The sequence below is a fragment of the Lagopus leucura genome, unplaced genomic scaffold (assembly GCF_019238085.1).
Source record: "Lagopus leucura isolate 7727_CA_CO unplaced genomic scaffold, USGS_WTPT01 Super-Scaffold_100002, whole genome shotgun sequence".
NCBI lineage: Eukaryota > Metazoa > Chordata > Aves > Galliformes > Phasianidae > Lagopus > Lagopus leucura.
In genome coordinates this window covers 67,444,225-67,460,863 of record NW_024962263.1, presented here as the reverse complement: position 1 = coordinate 67,460,863, position 16,639 = coordinate 67,444,225, and the positions used below count along the sequence as shown (strand labels likewise).

At 40.8% G+C, this 16,639-nt stretch overlaps 1 protein-coding gene across 4 annotated transcripts in view; it reads left to right on the top strand.

Moving 5' to 3' along the window:
• Positions 1–16,639, top strand: part of RUNX1T1 (RUNX1 partner transcriptional co-repressor 1) — a 107,145-nt gene that overhangs the window by 28,457 nt on the left and 62,049 nt on the right. The window contains exon 1 of one of the 4 annotated variants that reach the window (XM_042868814.1): positions 5,269–5,388. The exons of the other annotated variants lie outside the window; for them this stretch is intronic. Within the exon in view, the coding sequence (XP_042724748.1) occupies positions 5,382–5,388 (7 nt within the window). The 5' untranslated portion in view covers positions 5,269–5,381. Of the gene's footprint in view, positions 1–5,268; positions 5,389–16,639 lie in introns of those variants that run through there. 4 annotated transcript variants of the gene reach the window in all.

The following is a 16,639-nucleotide window of genomic DNA, read 5'->3' as shown; positions in this document are numbered from 1 at the left end:
AAGAAGGGGATCTTAAAATATGACCTTATTTGAACAGGACCAGGTATCGTTGTCCAGGCATCTCTGAGGCACACCAGCTGCATTTCTTCTTCTGTCAGTGAAATGGCATCTTCAGAATTTTGTTGTGTCCCTTCGGAAATGATACCAAATCTGTTTAAAATTTTCCATAGTGCCTTGGTGATGTTTATCCTTAGATGATGTGGTAATTTTTTTTTTTTTTAATATGAATGAAATTTACAGTCAATTCTGATTTATTTTGCCCCCATTGTAGCAAATGCTTTATTTAATAAAGATGTAAGAAAAAAACCTGATTTAGGTCAGATGGAGCAAAGGAAATGGGCACCACAGCAGGTGCGTATATGTGACCATGCGCATGTGTTACTGAAGTGTGCACATAGAGTACAGCAACATGCTCTCTGAAGGACTGAAGCCTGTGTTGGCCCTCCCCATTCTCAAGCAATTAATTTTCAGTTGACCTATTCTTCTCCTCCCATAGATCTTTATATGTCATTTTTATTGTTTTAAACTTGAAGTACACCTGAAATGCCGCTCAGATTTCTGACAGCTTTCAACAAGAATGATTTTTTTTCGGTCCTTTTCTGATCAAAGGACAATGAGCAAGCTAGGTTGCCATGCCTGTTCTACTACCATCTTAACAGATGACTTGAATTCCTTTTTAGAGGACTAAATTTTGATTTTACTTTTGAAGTAATATGATTTTAATTTTTCTTACGTGAAAAAAGAGAGGACTGCTTTCTCTTCTCCGATAGATTTAATTCAATATTCCTTTAGTTAGCAGTACGTGTAACATGATGAAGAATTTCTTTTAGACAGGCAAGAATATTTACTTCCGAACTTGATGAGTATAGCTTTAAGATATTAAGTATTTGTATAGATAATCTCAGTCTGTGTTTCACAGTGTTATGTATGTTTTAAATGTCCCATTTGTCTTTTCTTTCTCCAAGTCCAGAAAGCCTTGCCAATAAGGAAATGCTTAGGGAAATGTTTACTGTTGTCTGGCACATGTTTTGTGTTGCGTGTATTAAGAGCTGCTGTTATAGATAAGCACATATCTCATTGGAATATTTTAATTCTGTTTCCCAGAGAAGCAATAGAAGTTTATGAAGATGTGACTTTTATACCTCAAGATCTTTTGTGATAGCACAGTAGAAATGGGAGGGTAGTTGCACTGTCATGGAAAAAGTCACGTGGAAGTTACTGTGGCAAATCATAGGTAGGCAGCTGTTGCATCGGGTAATAGGAAATCACTGGCAGCCAGAAATCAGTGAGCATCTCCCGGAGGTGTTGCCTTTGCTGTACTTTGGTTTGACGGTCAACTGAAGAAAGTTAAGAAAGCATCCAGAAGTAGTTGTCCTGTCTCTGCAATCAGCTTTACAGCTCGCACATTACTTGGGTTTGCCCTGTCAGTGGGATGCCTTAAGAAAACACTAATAGCTTCCAGCTGGGTGGAAAATCAAAACGTTTGGGGGCCGACAAAACTAGCAGATTTGAATTTGAAAGACCAGCTAATGCTTCCATTTTTATTTACCACTCGCCCATAAAAGATTATTTTCCAATATGTCAGCCTCATTTGGTGGCCAGTGGTCTGAAAGTGAGAGTGGAACAAGCAAGCGGGGAAATCTGGACATTAGTGAGTCCGCCCTTTCAAGCTGGTGTGCCACTTTGTGGGATGGCCTCTCCTCGGGCTGGGGGGGTCTTAATGACCATTCATCAATGCTCGTTGACTGATCATTGAGTGCCTTCTCATTCAGTTTATCAAGTCTTGCACATAAAAAGTCAGAATAAGCATTATTCAGCTTTGTTAAAGCCAACTAGGAGTAAAATGCTCCATTTGAACCCATTTTGCCCTTGGTTTTTCACTTTGTTAATGCAGTCCTGCTTAAATGAGTGCTTTTATTGGGTCGGTTAGAATATCTGAAACTATTAATTCTCTTGTATTGAATAGCTGGTGGCAGGCCAGAGCAGATGGGGTAGAAAACTATTTGGTTGGGTGTATTGCTTTCAATTAGGATCAATGAGGTTTCAGCTCCTTTGAATTAACTCACTTAATACCCACTGTGTGAAGTCACAATGTATCACAACAGTCTGCTCTAAGTCGAGTGGGAAGTTGAGAAGTCCTACAGAAAATCTTTGAGTTAAATTTTTCCTTCACTGTTAATAGAGAGCTTTCATTAACTACAGATGCGTTTCAGTGGACGTCAAGTCCCTCTTATTAAGCTAGGTTTAAGCTGAAAGCAGTTTCTATGCTTTCAAATGGTGATCATTTGGAATTTTTCTTCTCCATCAAAGCAATGCAATAGCAAGTTCATATCAAATTTGCAAATTTGATGGGGGGTGGGGGGGGCGGGGCGAGGAGGGAGGCAAATATATGAATGCGGAGGTTATGCTGCGCACTTTTACTCATTTCCAAAACTAAAAGTTGTCAAGGATTAACTAAAATTACTTTGTAGTCTTTTGAATGATTCCTGAAGGAGCCACCCAGGAAAGACTGAAGGTGCTGCTGCACTGCCTGAAGGTTGGCTTCTCGATTTTTCTTTCTTTTTGTGTCTCTTTCATTTTGGTGTTACTTGTAGCATCAACTCTTGTGATACTGCAGAACTGCTCATTTGTTTAAACCATTGCATTTCCTTTCCTTGGTTGGGAGATGCGGAGAATAAAACTGTTATACAGAATGGACTGTCCAGCCTCGCTTGGCCTGCTAAAATTTCAGGACCAGTGCAAGGACTGTTTGAGCAGTCTTCAGATGACTGCTATAAAAACGGGGGGATGGGGAGAGAGAATAAATATCCACAGATATTTATTCAGGGAGGGCTGCCAAATGGGTTGCAGCCTGCCTCAGTGTATTAAATAATGAGAGGGAAAAACTATTCATGCAGCTGGCTGCTTGAGAAAATGCTGAAGTAGTCTCAGATGCACAGGCATTCTGCGAGCCCTTCCATGAGCAGACTTCTAGGTGAGAATCTCCAGGGATCCAGGTTTTGTTGACATGGATCAATTTAAATGGCAATTACTGTAGTCAGATAACAGCTTAAAAAGGCTTTTTACACACAGAAAAGATGCATAATCACACAGCATATGGAAGTTCAATTTCGTGAGCTGTAGTCCGTGGATTTACAATATACTGATATTAAGATCTACTTTTAAGAGTGAATATCGTTCGGTTTTATTAAAATGCGTCATACCTTTGACACGTTACTTTCTGCTCTGAAGTTGATTCAGGCTGCATCTATGTTGATGAAAGATTGTATTTCCAACTGTGAAAATGTTTTTCCTTTCATGTAGAGTACAGCATTAAGAAAAGAAAAACAGCCCAGAGAATACAATACTAACTGCCTGGTTTTAAATAGTGCAGCGAATAATAAAACAACAAGAATGCTAAATTCTTTTAAGGCCTTGGTGGTGGCACGGACTTAGGTGTTATTCTTTCCTTGCTCTCCCCCGTGAGTGCTTTCTTGGTGGAAATGTTTCCACATTGAGATGTTTCTCTTTGGCTCTCCAGTGCACAAATTCATCGCACACAACTTCTCTTACGGGGGATATCTGTTAAGCTTGAGGGAAGGGCCTCCCTCAAGTAGAGATGCGGTACCTTGTTGGCTGTGGAATATTTACTAGGGTGAAAGGGGCTGATGTTTGCTTCACCCATCCCCCCAAATTTGCCAGTGCTGTGCTTGGAGCCTCTCGTTCAGGCGAAGTGGCACTTGGGTACCCTGAAAAAATTGTGGAAACATCAACAAATGAAGTGACTGATTTGTTTTAAGTTAGAAATATTCATGAGTCCAGGCCGGATGTTGGAGGGGTTGTTATTTTTTCCTTAATTTTGTATGTGTGTTCTTTCTTAAGTAGATCTTTATCAGCTCTGTGGCAGCTAGCGGAAGGAAAAGGAAGGCCTGAAAGCCGGGCTGTTCTCTGCACTACAGGCAGAAGATGGCATAACACAAAATCAAGGGATGCATAAATAAGTACAAAAGGATGAGTCTTATGCTGACAAGAAGGCAGCTTCTGAAGATCTGCCTGAGAATTGCTGGTTTCCTATATGGGTTTGATTGTGTACTGAAAGGCAGAGTTGAACCAGAATGTGAGTGCTAATTGCTGGAGAAATGCTCGTTACTAAAACAGGAGGTTTTGTAAGCACTAAATTGGAGGGGAGCTGGAAAAAGAAGATATTTTTCCTCGTGCCTGGAATTCTGTGCAAGGCTATACGTGCTACAGAAGGCATGCGAGCCAGGCGTGTGCTTCTCCTAAGAGGCAAGGATGTTTTACAAAGGACTAAAGAGGGACTGCTGAGAGGAAAATAGCCAGCTTTAGATAAAGCACTATAACAAAGACTTGTAGTTTTATGTATCATGGTGTCCATTAAAGCTTAATAGGGAAGAGTGCATTGAACCTAGCCAGGCATACGTTTTTCATGTGAAGGATAAACATTGAAGGGGTGTGCAAAATCAGAAATTGGGAGGACATGATTGTTTAGCTTTTGAAAAAGCTTTATGGGGAAGATTTTGTTTTCATCCCCCATGGATCACCATGCAAGGTAGAGGAGAGTAAGCTGCGAATGTTTGGAACATATCAATGCAGGAATCCCAGGGGGTTAAAAGCACTATAGTAAAATAAAAGTGGTCTGCTTTCTAAATGTGTTCTATTTTACACATACTACTGAGCATCTGAGAAAGGGAGTGATTTTGATACTCTGTTCACCATAGTAAAACAGTATAATAACGAACAAAGTGTGGGGAAGGGAGAGAAGGGAGGGGGGACCCTCTGCTCTGTCACAGTGCACGTTTTGTGTTTCCAGCTAAATAAACAAACGTAGTCCTACAGAGTTCAAAATGATGGTTGTTAAAATAAAGAATGAATTTGTTTCCACTTTTGGAGGAGAGCCGATCGGAAGCGATGCTTTCCTCTAATTGCTTTCAGCAAGAGAAGGGGTTAACTTTTAAAGAAAAATGAATAATTCAGTGTTGAGCTTATCACTCCACATTTTACTTTCTATTCTTCGGTCATCTGGAACTTGGTGTGAAAGGTAGAGTAAAAGGAGTCAGCTGAGGGGAGCCGGGGTTGTGATAATTTGCACACACATCCCTGTCATTGTTCTGCCTGAAGAGACAGGGCTGGGTTCAAGGCCACATGTGCTCCTGTCATCATTCACATTTCTGCTCCAAGTGCAATCCAGAGTGTCAGCTCTCCATCTGTCTTTGCCTGGCAAACGCACGCGCCCAGCATCCTGCCTCCAGCGACGCTGCCACAGCCAGCTCCGATGGCCCCGCTCGCGTCTCCCCTCTCATTCCAGAACAGGAGGCACTGAGCCCGAAATAAGCCTGCTTTGAGGAGAGAGCCATTTACAGGGTGGTATATTTTATCCGAGGATGCCTGGTGAGTTAAAATTATAGCAGCTCTTTTGCTTGTAAATGAGGAAACGCTAATTGTTTTTTGATAGTTGGCTTTCTTTTTTTTTTTTTTTAATTTAGATGGTGATTTGCAAGCTGATACAGGGACGGAGTGCTTGGGGGATGCTAGTTCTGTTGTGTGTGCATTTGGGGGAGGGGAATGCGAGTGAGGAAACTGCCCAAGATGCTACTTGCAGCAGGACTGGGTGGTTTGGTGCAAAGGGATGGAAATAGCAGAAAGTGGCCGTGTCTGGGGGTGTGGGTCCTTGCATGGGGGGTCATTTTGGTTGGGAGAAAGGCAGCTTCGGGTTGGCTTTAGGGACTGTCAGCTGCACCTCAGGTCTGGGGATATTATATCGGGGGAGGTCAGTCGCAGCTGAAGTGATCTCCTTGAAAAGCTGTTTGTGTCGGAGGAGTGAGGGAGATTTACAAACCGAATTCTTGCGGCATTGTCCTAAATTGCGGCGCTTAACTGTCACCGGGCAGATAGCTGAAATATGTTAATGCAAAATAAAACAATGAAAAAATCTGCTGAATGAGAGAAATTGCCGTGGTGCTGGAAATTTGAATAGATTGGTTTCCTCAGGAAAATATTATCCTTGGATCTTAGAATCACTTGTTTTCATCGGCAGTAGCACTTATCAATTAGACATCGCTTCTCCGTGGGGTGATTTATCTGAGGGGTTTGCGCGAGGATCGACCGCAGCAGAGGGGTTGAATCTGGTGTGTGCTGTTTGTTTATTCCTTTCGGTGAGGACTGGGCAGAGACATGTGCCTGATTACAACAGCCTGTGTCTCGATAAAAAAAGACAGCACCGAGCCTACAGCTGGCTGGTTCGTGTGGATTATTTGGGTAGGACAGGCAGAAGAGGCTATGCTTGATCACAGGGAGTCTGTGCACCTCGCAGATGGTGTTTTGAAACAGTATCTGCCAGTTTGCTGCAACCGCAGTTGCATGTAGGTATTGCCAGTTGTTGGAGGAATGTTTTCCTTTTAGGATTTTTCTACATGGTCGTACTCCACTGCTGGTATGTTTGCTGATCCCCTGGTTGCAACAAGGAAGTGGGCACTGTTTGCTCAAAGCACAGGGCTAAGAGGATTTATATGGTTGAAATATGGGCAAATTAATTTGCATAGATAACAACTGAGGACTACGAAAGGTCAAGTTAACCCTTTAAACCTAAAATTTGATTTGCATGCATTATGTTCCTTGGAACGCGGTCTTCATTAGAAATATCACGGTAATTCATTAATTTGGAAAACTGCATTCTGCCTAATGTGGCTCTCCTGACATTTTCCTTGTATTTGTATGGGACTGTTCTTCTTGTGCGGTTTTCTAAATCTGTGCTTTATTAAGATATTCAATTGTACTGAAGTGACACCATCCCATCAGTTTTGATCCTTGTGTCTATCATTTGGGGTATTAGCAAACAGTATTGGAATTCCAAGAGCAGAGGTTTTTGAGAAACCTATTAAGCCTTTGGCATTCAAATTACTTAATCTACCTGCTGGTTAAAATTTCATGTATCTTTAATCAAAATGGCATGCGCTGCACTCGAGTATGTGTGCCCTTATCGATGCTTGTGAAGCTTTACCACTGAATAGACGTTTAATTTCCAGCATTCCCTCAGAGCAATAGCAAGCAAGAAGTGTGTTTTAATGTCAGCTCCGAGTGTTAGAAAACCTTGCACTTGGATACAGAGAATACACTAACAGCTGTGACTGGGAGCATGTGCCAGAATGGAGATACTTGAACAGATCTGACACTTGGCTATTTTTGACACCCATCTGCACTTTTTTACTCTCCTCTAGGATGAACTGCCTCTCAATCTGTTCGCAGCATATTTTAGCCCTTTAATATTGTGGTGTTGGGTTTTTTCAAATGGGCATTATTAGCCATCTGGGGCAGATTTTGTATTTTAAAAGTAAGCACATTATGTACGGAAGATTAAAAGGATGTGTATTTTTATGTAATCTGATATTATGTCAGTGCCTTTTGTGTGTGTATGAAGTCTTGATTTCAGAAGCATCCCTTCACAGTAGTTCTGACATCCAAAGCCCTCCTTATTTTGGAGAAAGAACAGGAAGTAATAAAAGCAGGCTCTGGTTTATGTGTAGCGATAACACTTCTACACGGAATACATTTGCTCTTCAAAGGCCAACCCTTCTTACTGCTGTTACAGTGACTGGCTGCTCACCTTCTCACTAACCCGCCGCTGAAAGCCAGGGCAGAAAGGCTTGCTAATGAAACACTGTAAAAGCCATCGAGATCTCTGCTAAGGCATTGCTGCCAGAAAAGTCCATTGGAAGCTAATCCTGTTAACAGGAAGCTCCGGTAACCAAGTTAACCGTGCCGTCCTTGTGTTCGGGGGCTCGAGGAACTGCTTATCTCTAAATAATTGACGTTGGAGAAACAGTGTTCAAATCTAATCCTGTATACCAGTTTGTTTGATTACTGTGTTTTCTTTTTAAAAATATACATATCACTGTTTATTCCGGACTTTATTTATGAAACATTACAAATCTATCAGTCATTTTATAGGACTTTCAAAGAACAGATGTTGGCCTACAAAATGCTTTATTATTGCCCATGGCAGTGTTCAGCATGGTTTCCTTAAAAGGACAATCAGTGATCACAGTCATTGTAGCCCAGAAATAATGCTGTTCTTTCAGAAGATGGCCTGGTATTAGGTCAGACCACCCTTTCTTTACTTCTGCTCTCCAGATGTGGCTGCTACTTTTTTTTTTTTTTTTTTTTTAATTTCTTTTTTAAAAAAAAAAAAAAAAAAAAAAAAAAAAAAAAAAAAAAAGGGTTTGTTTTCAAAATCTGGTTTTACTTAAGATATCTCCATCCTGGAGTGCATTTCATAAATTGCCCACATATTTTTCTTAGCAGAGAACTTAACTGGCTGTAATTTTTAACACATGGCCACATCATGTGATATTTTCAAAACATTTGCACATAGCTTTAAGAAGGTCCCAGCAGAAATGATCCATCATCTCACAGCCAGCCTGTTTCTTAACAGCATATCTGCATTTTCCATTTAGCAGAGCTATATATTATTAGCTTACATTTTGGGTAGTAAAACAGTGCATTGCTGATTGTAAAACATGAACTTTATTATCTGCTGAAAATTGATTTGGCATTTATAGCCACTGTGTACTAGACTGGCTTTCTGGTTTTAACATTAGTGCTTGCAAGTGATGATTTGTTTAAAGAATAGAAACAAAATTGCCATGGACATAACTGTGAGTGTCCTAGTAACTGAACATTTGGATTATCCACCTGTTATTTAAATGCATGCTTCTAAATGCTATTATACAGCAAAAGTCTCCTAACAGTCCATTAACTGACTTGTTCAGTTTTAAGTTGCAGTTGCTATGCTGTTATATTAGGACAATTCCGTGTCTTATAAAACAAGTTTCCTGCCAAACAGGGAAAATGTGCCTGGAAATACTTAAGTCTTAGTATTAGCCTTGCATCATTATTCCAATCATCCTACATAATGTCTTTATCTTCTTTAGGATTCTGATAGCAGCAAAAAGCTCCTTCCTTTGGAGGACCGTGGGTCATGGAGGTTCCTTAGATACTCAATGTAGGTTTCTGGACATGGCATTATAATGACTGCTTTTCAAAGTATTAAAGTTTCTTTTTTCTTTCTGGTAGCAATAAATTCCAAAGTCTGCATGGCACTACTGCACTTATTTCAACCCACGGGGCTATGAACCACATCTTTCTGCATATGCGTGGAAAGTAGCGAATGTGTTGTGGGATGCAGATCGTACTGCTGAAAGAGCATTAATAGATAATTTTTATGTGGCATCCCAAATGGTCTTTTTCCATGAAAATTTAGTGATTCCTTACTTAGCTGGTCTTTCCTTGGTGCGTGCACAGCTTACAGTGACAACCACATCTTGGTTTGAGGACTTTAGACTACATAGTAATATGTAACTTCCAATTAAGGGATAGTCATCATAGCTTGCTAATCAATGTGATCTGTGTATATGCTTTTTTTTTTTTTTTTTAATTAATAAAAGACCTGAATACCAATTTGGGGTAAAATAAATTCTAAAATGATGCGATGTGCACATCTGAAGTAAATGCAGAAGCTGATTCACGTAAGACTACAAGGAGATATGATATGTGGTCACTATGAGAGCATTACACGTCTCTACCAGTTCCCTCGTTGGTTTGCTGCCTCCTTTTCTTGTCAAACTGTACACACAAAATCAGCTGCAACTTGGTCTTTTACTACCAGATCAGACTAAGGCTAAGTGCAAAAGAGGACTTCTGCACTTGAAGCAGTAGTTGAGTCCTAAGTGCAGAGTTGCATATGCAGAGTTGCGTGCCTTTGGACTACTCAGCTCTCTCCTAATCCCAGCTGCATAGCTGTTGCAGCTCTGAAGCTCCCCAAGCACAGAGAACTGCATCTGTGCCTGCTAAGATCTGTCTCAGTGCTGTAGGGTTAAGCAGTGCCGAGTTCATGCCTGTGTCTTGCTGCAATGGAAGCATTTCTATATCTGGGTTGTTTGAACAGTTGGATCTGGTAGGTAATCTGGGAGAATGTCCAATGCCTATTTAGAAACACTGGTCGCTACACAAGTGCAGGCTTATTTTCTGTTCCCAGAAAAGGGCGTGGTGTCAAATGAAGCACAGGGTTGAGTGATGCTGGGGCAAGTAGAGATTCAGTTGGGAAATCCATAGGCCCAGCAGCACTTGGATCTTCTCTTGTACTCAGACACAGGTTTGCCATATCAGGCCTCTTGGTGAGGACAGTCTCATTCAGCATAGTGCCGTATCACTACATTTATACGTGGTTAATCCGTGAAGCTGATGGAGCCCTTGCTGTGCTGAGCAATGCTATGTGCTCACTGGCTCAGCTCTTCACGAGCTCAGCTGTCTGCACTGTGTTGCATTCTGCAATGTGTGGGACTAGATAGAGATTATTCCCATCCCAGAGATCCTGTTCCTCGCTGGTAGCTTTCTCCTGCCAAAGGAGCGCACTATAGGCCTAAACTTGTGCGAGCAGAAGGAAGATTTGAATTTATGGCTTTTATTTCTAGAGTGAGGCTTCCAGTCAAAAGGCAGCTGAATTAAATCAGAAATCATCTTTTTTATCTCTTAAACCAGTTCTACTTGCCATCCTGCTAAAGGTGAGAATATGAACATCTGTCCAGAGGAGGGAATAGAGCTGTGGGTCTTGCATCTCCAAATTATTGAGTGTCATGAAATGCAGGAGTAAGGCATCCTAGCTCCCAGAATCTCCCTGTTGGTGAGATGGAGGCAGCTGCTGTTCGAATGTAACTGACTTGTTATTGTCCATCTCATGAGCTGCCTGATGGGAAGATGAAGGGATGGATGGAGTCAGACCGTTAGAGGTTTGCAGAGATCAGATGAGAAGCAACCAGCATAAGGAACAGGCCATGATAAAGTCCAAAGCAGATACCAGGGTGTGAGGATGGTTGGAGATTGAAGGAGGCTCTCCAGAGAGATGCTGATATTTCCGTTACTGCAGCCGTTGAGAATTCTATTGGCATCTGATCCTCTGGGCAGAGGGGCTCAAACTTGCTGCTCTCCTGAGACCCCTTCAGCCTGTGTGTTACCCTCTGGTACTTCCAGGCATTTCCCTTCAGCTGCTTTGGAAATGCAGCCTGAGGTACTTGCCCCTTTGCACTAAAAGGGATGGCTCTGGTGTCAGCTCTGTTCTGTTTTGGGAGGAAATTTCAGCATTATTGAGCTTCTGGGCAGCAACAGTGAATAATTTATCAACCCAATTCCTACATCATCACTTGATCTGTAGCTTGCAGAGTAAACTTTGCCTTGTGTACTGCTGGGGAGGCAGGCTGTTGAGCACAATGCGGGCTAACAGGGTGAACCTCCATGTATTTTGTGGAGCTGTGTTTGCACAGAGTGGAGCTGGATTTCTCTGTCCTGTGTTTTTTTTTCTTTTAAAAAATTTTCTATTTTTTCCCTCTCAGCAATTTATTCTCTATCACCAGTTAGTGGTTTTGCATGGAGCAGCAGCCTCACTGAGAGTACTAAATGCAGAAAAAATTGATAGAAAAAGATGGTAGAAACCTTGGGATCTGAGGAAGGGTCTATGGTCAGCACTGCAGTTCTGCTGGCACATCCCAGGAAGTCACCTCTTGGGTCTGTCCTGGAGGCGCAGAGCACCTGGCAGTGATGTTCCTGCAGCTGGCTTAGGGCTGCAATGTCCACAGAGACACTGAGAAGATCCAGCTTCTAAAAATCTCTGCCCAAATTCCTATGGCATGAAGCTACAGCCTTGCTTGAGCTTTTCCGTGATGTTGCGTAACATGTTGTGTGTTTATTTCTACTTCTTAAAAATAACTTAATTTTCTTGGTCTTGAATCTGGCAATCTTGTAAAAATTTCACGAGGGATAGTAGTACCCACAAATCCACATTAATTTAAATTATCCAGCTATTTCAGTATTAATGTGGATATATGTTCTGGACCAGTGTCTGTAACTTTACTCTCCCTTTAAATGGATACAAAGTTTTAACTCAAAGGTGGCAGGAAATCTTTCTGAAGTTCAAAAGGAAATGTCGTAAGCAGTGGATGCAGTTATTAGGAGCGCTGCTCATATGGTTCTCATTCATTATGGACGTGGAAGCAGGCTGTAACGAGCTCTGCAGCAGTTTTGCATATTGACAATACGGAGCTGACAAAGACTGAAAGAGCTGTTGCAACAGAACAGTGAGAGGAATCAGCACTGATCATGTCTAGGAAAAAAGGCTGAGGAATAAGGAAGAAAAATGTATTTTGGTAACCCTTGGAGTGTGCTGTAAGTTCATGCAGATTTGGTGTAGGGTCAGGACTCTTATCGTTCTCGGTTAAGAAAGGGGTTTTGCTTTAATGAATTGAGATTTGAGGAAGTGGGATTTGCATATTTTTAACTGCTTTCCAGTGAGGTTTGAAATGATGATTCAAGAAGATGGAATGTGTTTTAACTTTTGAAGTCCGTTGCCCTTTTCGTCTTACTGGTACATATTTTCTCTTTTAGGGGTTAATCCCTTATTCTGTCACCTGCAAGACATTCCCAAAGCATGTCTATGATTTAACTTTGTACCCTTTCAGTTCTAATGCTTTATTGGACTTCTCTACTTGCTTGTAGCCCACTTCTCCAATCTCTCTTCCGCAGTTCAAGTGCAGGCTATTATAGTCCCTCCTTGTCTTTGATTCTCTTCCTTTATGCTGGTTCTACTGTCTTACTCTGCCCCTGTTAAAGGAGTGAGCTCCAGGATTAGTAATCCTCTTTAGAGGCCCATAGAGGGCCTTCCTTCTCACTTCATTCCGGGCTTCTCAGCGTGTTGTTCTGTGAGTCACTGGAACACCCGTGACTCAAAAATAGTCTTCCTGACACAAAACTATAGTTCGGGAAATGTGCACACACTTACATGATAAAAAAAATTCAGCCACGATTTGATTTTTGCTTCTAAACTGTGCATTCAAATGTTTTGGTGACGCTTTCAAGCCAGAGCAGTAAACATATATACACCATCTTGGATTTTCACTGTAGCTGTTTTATAATCCATATGACTGCCATCTCCTTTGACTTCCTTTTGCATGATTTCCCAGTGTCACTCCTTGCATTTTTAAGAGAATCTTACTTTAAAGGATTTTGTGCCTTCCAGAGCACCAGACACATTATTTGTGGTTAGCAAACACAAATTAACATTTATTGTTTTAATTTTATTTTTCCAGTCCATTTCACCACATAATTGTTGATTGCATAATTATATCTGCTAACTTTGCATGCAGTTGTTGTGTTCTAGTTAGGAGAAAGTTTACTAACCAAAGTTTCAAAGAGATCATTTTCTGTGGATGCTGTTGCTGTTTCTCCCAGACACTTTATTTGCTTGGAACTGTACAAGTACACTGGTTTTGACTTCTTAAAATACGTACAAGAAGATCTTTCATAAATAGGGATGCTGTAATTCCATTCTTCTGAGAAGGAATCCAAAACTTAGTAATTTTGAGGGTACACCCTGAGAAATGCTGATGAGGGCTTGGAGAGTTAGTAATACAGTAAAGAAGGCTGAAAGATGCTCGTTAAAGGGACTTTGATTGTGTCTTCAAAACAAAGGGCATAATTACAATGTCCACCAAGGTGAAGTGATGCTGGCATTGAATAATTCTGCAATCCCTGCAACAGTTGATCCTGTCTTTGGACTTGGTGTTTTTAATTTCTCAGCTGGTAGAGGGAGGACAGTAATAAAACTTGGTTTGTAGAATTCAAGTGGCCCATATTGACTCCAGTCATTCTTCCACTGAGCAGTAGGAAGTCCTCATTGCAGAGTTCTGAAACAAGGAGCTTCTCTAAATCTCATTCATGCTAGTTCTTGGCATTTTACACTTAAAATCACTAGTAGACTGCATTGCATCTTCAGGAACAAAAGCAAAGTCCTTTGGATTTTTTTTTTTTTAATCTACAAGCATATTTTTCACTTTCTATTAATAACTTTTTTTTAACTTAGAAATGGAGAAGCAAGACTTCTCTGCAAATGCTGTTAGTATTTCGATATCTGTTAAAAAGAAAAGTATATTGAAGAACGCTTCTCTTGTTTTGTTAATTTACTGGCATCTCTCTTTTTGTTATTCTCTGTGCTTGTAAAAGCACATTTGTATTTGGGTTTTCTATATTTAATAAGCATGCCTGTTGTGCAGGTGATGGATCTGAACATGAAACTTCCACTGAGAGCTTGGTATGAGAGCAGAGTCCTTGGGGCACGTGCATCAAGTCCTCTGCTGTCCAAAGGGTAGTCAGTGGCACCGCTGTTCCTTGTGCTCTGCAGATTGCCTGGGCCTGACAGAGCCACATCCTGTGCCATAAGCTCTAGGTTTGCATGTCGGCTTCATCCTCTGACATGTAACTTGTTTGAGCAGTAATTTCCAATTCCTTTCTTTTTGAGGAAGGAAGGCATTGATACTCGATCTTCAGAGAGTGACAGGAACAGGATTTTTTAGCTTATGCTGCCTTTAAGTTTTTGCTTCAAACCACTCTCCAGAGGCTGTAAAAGCTCTAAAGATAAAAATGGTACTTGCATGTCAGATATTGACCAGCATTCCTTCTCAGAGCCACAGGAGAAATGATATCCTCTACTCTCCTTAGTTAACTTTTATGTTCCTCCAGGAAGAGCTTTGTGGGTGTTGCTGAATAACTTGCTTCTTCTTGAAGGAATACAGAAAAGCATGATGCCTTGATTTCATCCCGACAGCAGCAAACATGATTGCACAGTTCTGTCTGGGGCACTGGTTCAAGACAGTCTTGAAAGAATGAACGCCTATTACTTAATCACCAGGAATGCTTAATAGTTTTGTCACAAGTGTTTTTCTTTTTGGAGGCTGTAAGTGTTTTTGCTGTCTTGCCACGCCAGATACAGAAGACGTGCCGTGATGAATTACCCAATGGGGATTCTGCTGCAGAAATTGATGCTTGCTAAAACAAAATCAAAGCCTTCTTTTGTCTCCTTTGGTCATTACAGTAAGCTGCTGGATTTTAAACACGTCTGCTTCTAAGGATGGGGTATGCACACATCATAGTGTGCAACTGCTGGCTTTTGAAAGGCTTTTTGCTACAAAATAATATGATTATGCAGATGTTCTGATACTGTTCTTTAAAACAGTTGATTGCCGATCTGATCATGAAAGATGATCAGCAGCTAGCATATATCATCATCTTCAGATCCAAACAGGTTCCTTTGGGAGTCAGCTGTACTGTTTCGGTATGTTGTAATTAAATTGAGTGCTGTTTAGGTGTCAGAAATTACTTTATAATGCAGGATAATGGTCTTAAATAGACTTATTTGCAGAGTGCAAATCATAATCTAGGAAGTTTCCCTTCAAAGCTATATATTAAAAAAGAAAACAATCATCCCAATTTCTGCAGGAAAAGAAAAAAATAATTAACAAACAAAGGTTGATTTCTGATACAGTCCCTAAATATCCTTGCATTAGAATTAATCTGGACTTTATGTACATTAGAATAATGCGTTATTTGTGAATTCTGCTTGTAAAGTGCTTTGTTTGAAATACTAGCACAGAAAAAAGATATGTATTGTTTGTTTTCGTTTGGGATTGGATGGGTGTCAGTCAGTCCTTTAGTATTTGGAAAAACTCCTATATGTGTGGCAGGTACTCAGGTGCCTGGCTCTTGTGAGCTTTCAAGCAGCATTAATTCCCAGAAAAGTTTGTGAGAGTTGTGAGTATTCAGCATTTTGCAGAATTAGACTAATGAGAAGAATGAGAAGGGTAATGTTGCTAGGAAAATAATGGATTTATATGCATAGTGAGAGCTGTTTGTAAATCAGCAGGTGGTTTCTAAAATATCAGAAATTAGCAAAGTGTTTACTGATGTGATTTCTTTCAGAAAAACAAACATGTTTAAAAACACTTGAATCCTAAAACTTCAAATGAGAAAAGCTGATTTTCATTTTGTCAGCCATCTTTTTGCATGTAGTTTGAATGCTCACATTTTTCAGGCTTGAGCGTCTCATTCTATCTTTGTTTCTTTAACAGAGAATCGTACACACAGGCCCAAGTATTTCTTGGATTAAAAATAGTCACAATGTCAGGTGTCTAGTAAAAAATAAAATAAAATAAAAATCTAATTTAAAAAGTAAGAAGCAATTTGCATGTGTGCCAAGTTCCATACACTGCTTTAAAATGCAACCTTGACCCATACCCCTAACTGTTAGCTTAATTGTGTGCATCTTACCTGGAGAGGTTTCAGGCGTGGTAGAAGAAGGAGTGAGCTCAAAGACCTTTAATCCAGTTTCCCCTCTCAGTTACTGAGTTTCACAGCAAATCTCACCTGCTGCCCCTACCCCCCAATTCTTTCACCAATTGTACGGATGGGGAAATATGTGCTGTGCTATATACATAATTTAGAACAATTGTGCTAGCTGTAAGCCCAAAGTCTTTCTTCATCTATCATTTATCTCATGATGTTATCTTCCGTACTCCGTCCCCTTCAGTAAGCACAGCCTGACATGTCTCGTGGCCTTTACCTTCCGCCATAAAAAAGATGGAAAAGCTGCTGGGCACCACCTGGGGAAGATGAGGCAGCCCTGGAGAACGGTGCTGTAGGAGCAGGTGACTGATGCAGAGAAATGTGCCAGTCTGGGGACGCAGCTGAAGGATTGTAGTGGGGAAGGGGGAGGGGAAGGAGAGAAAAAAAGAGCAGGAACATTAATACATCTTCCTGAGGTTTG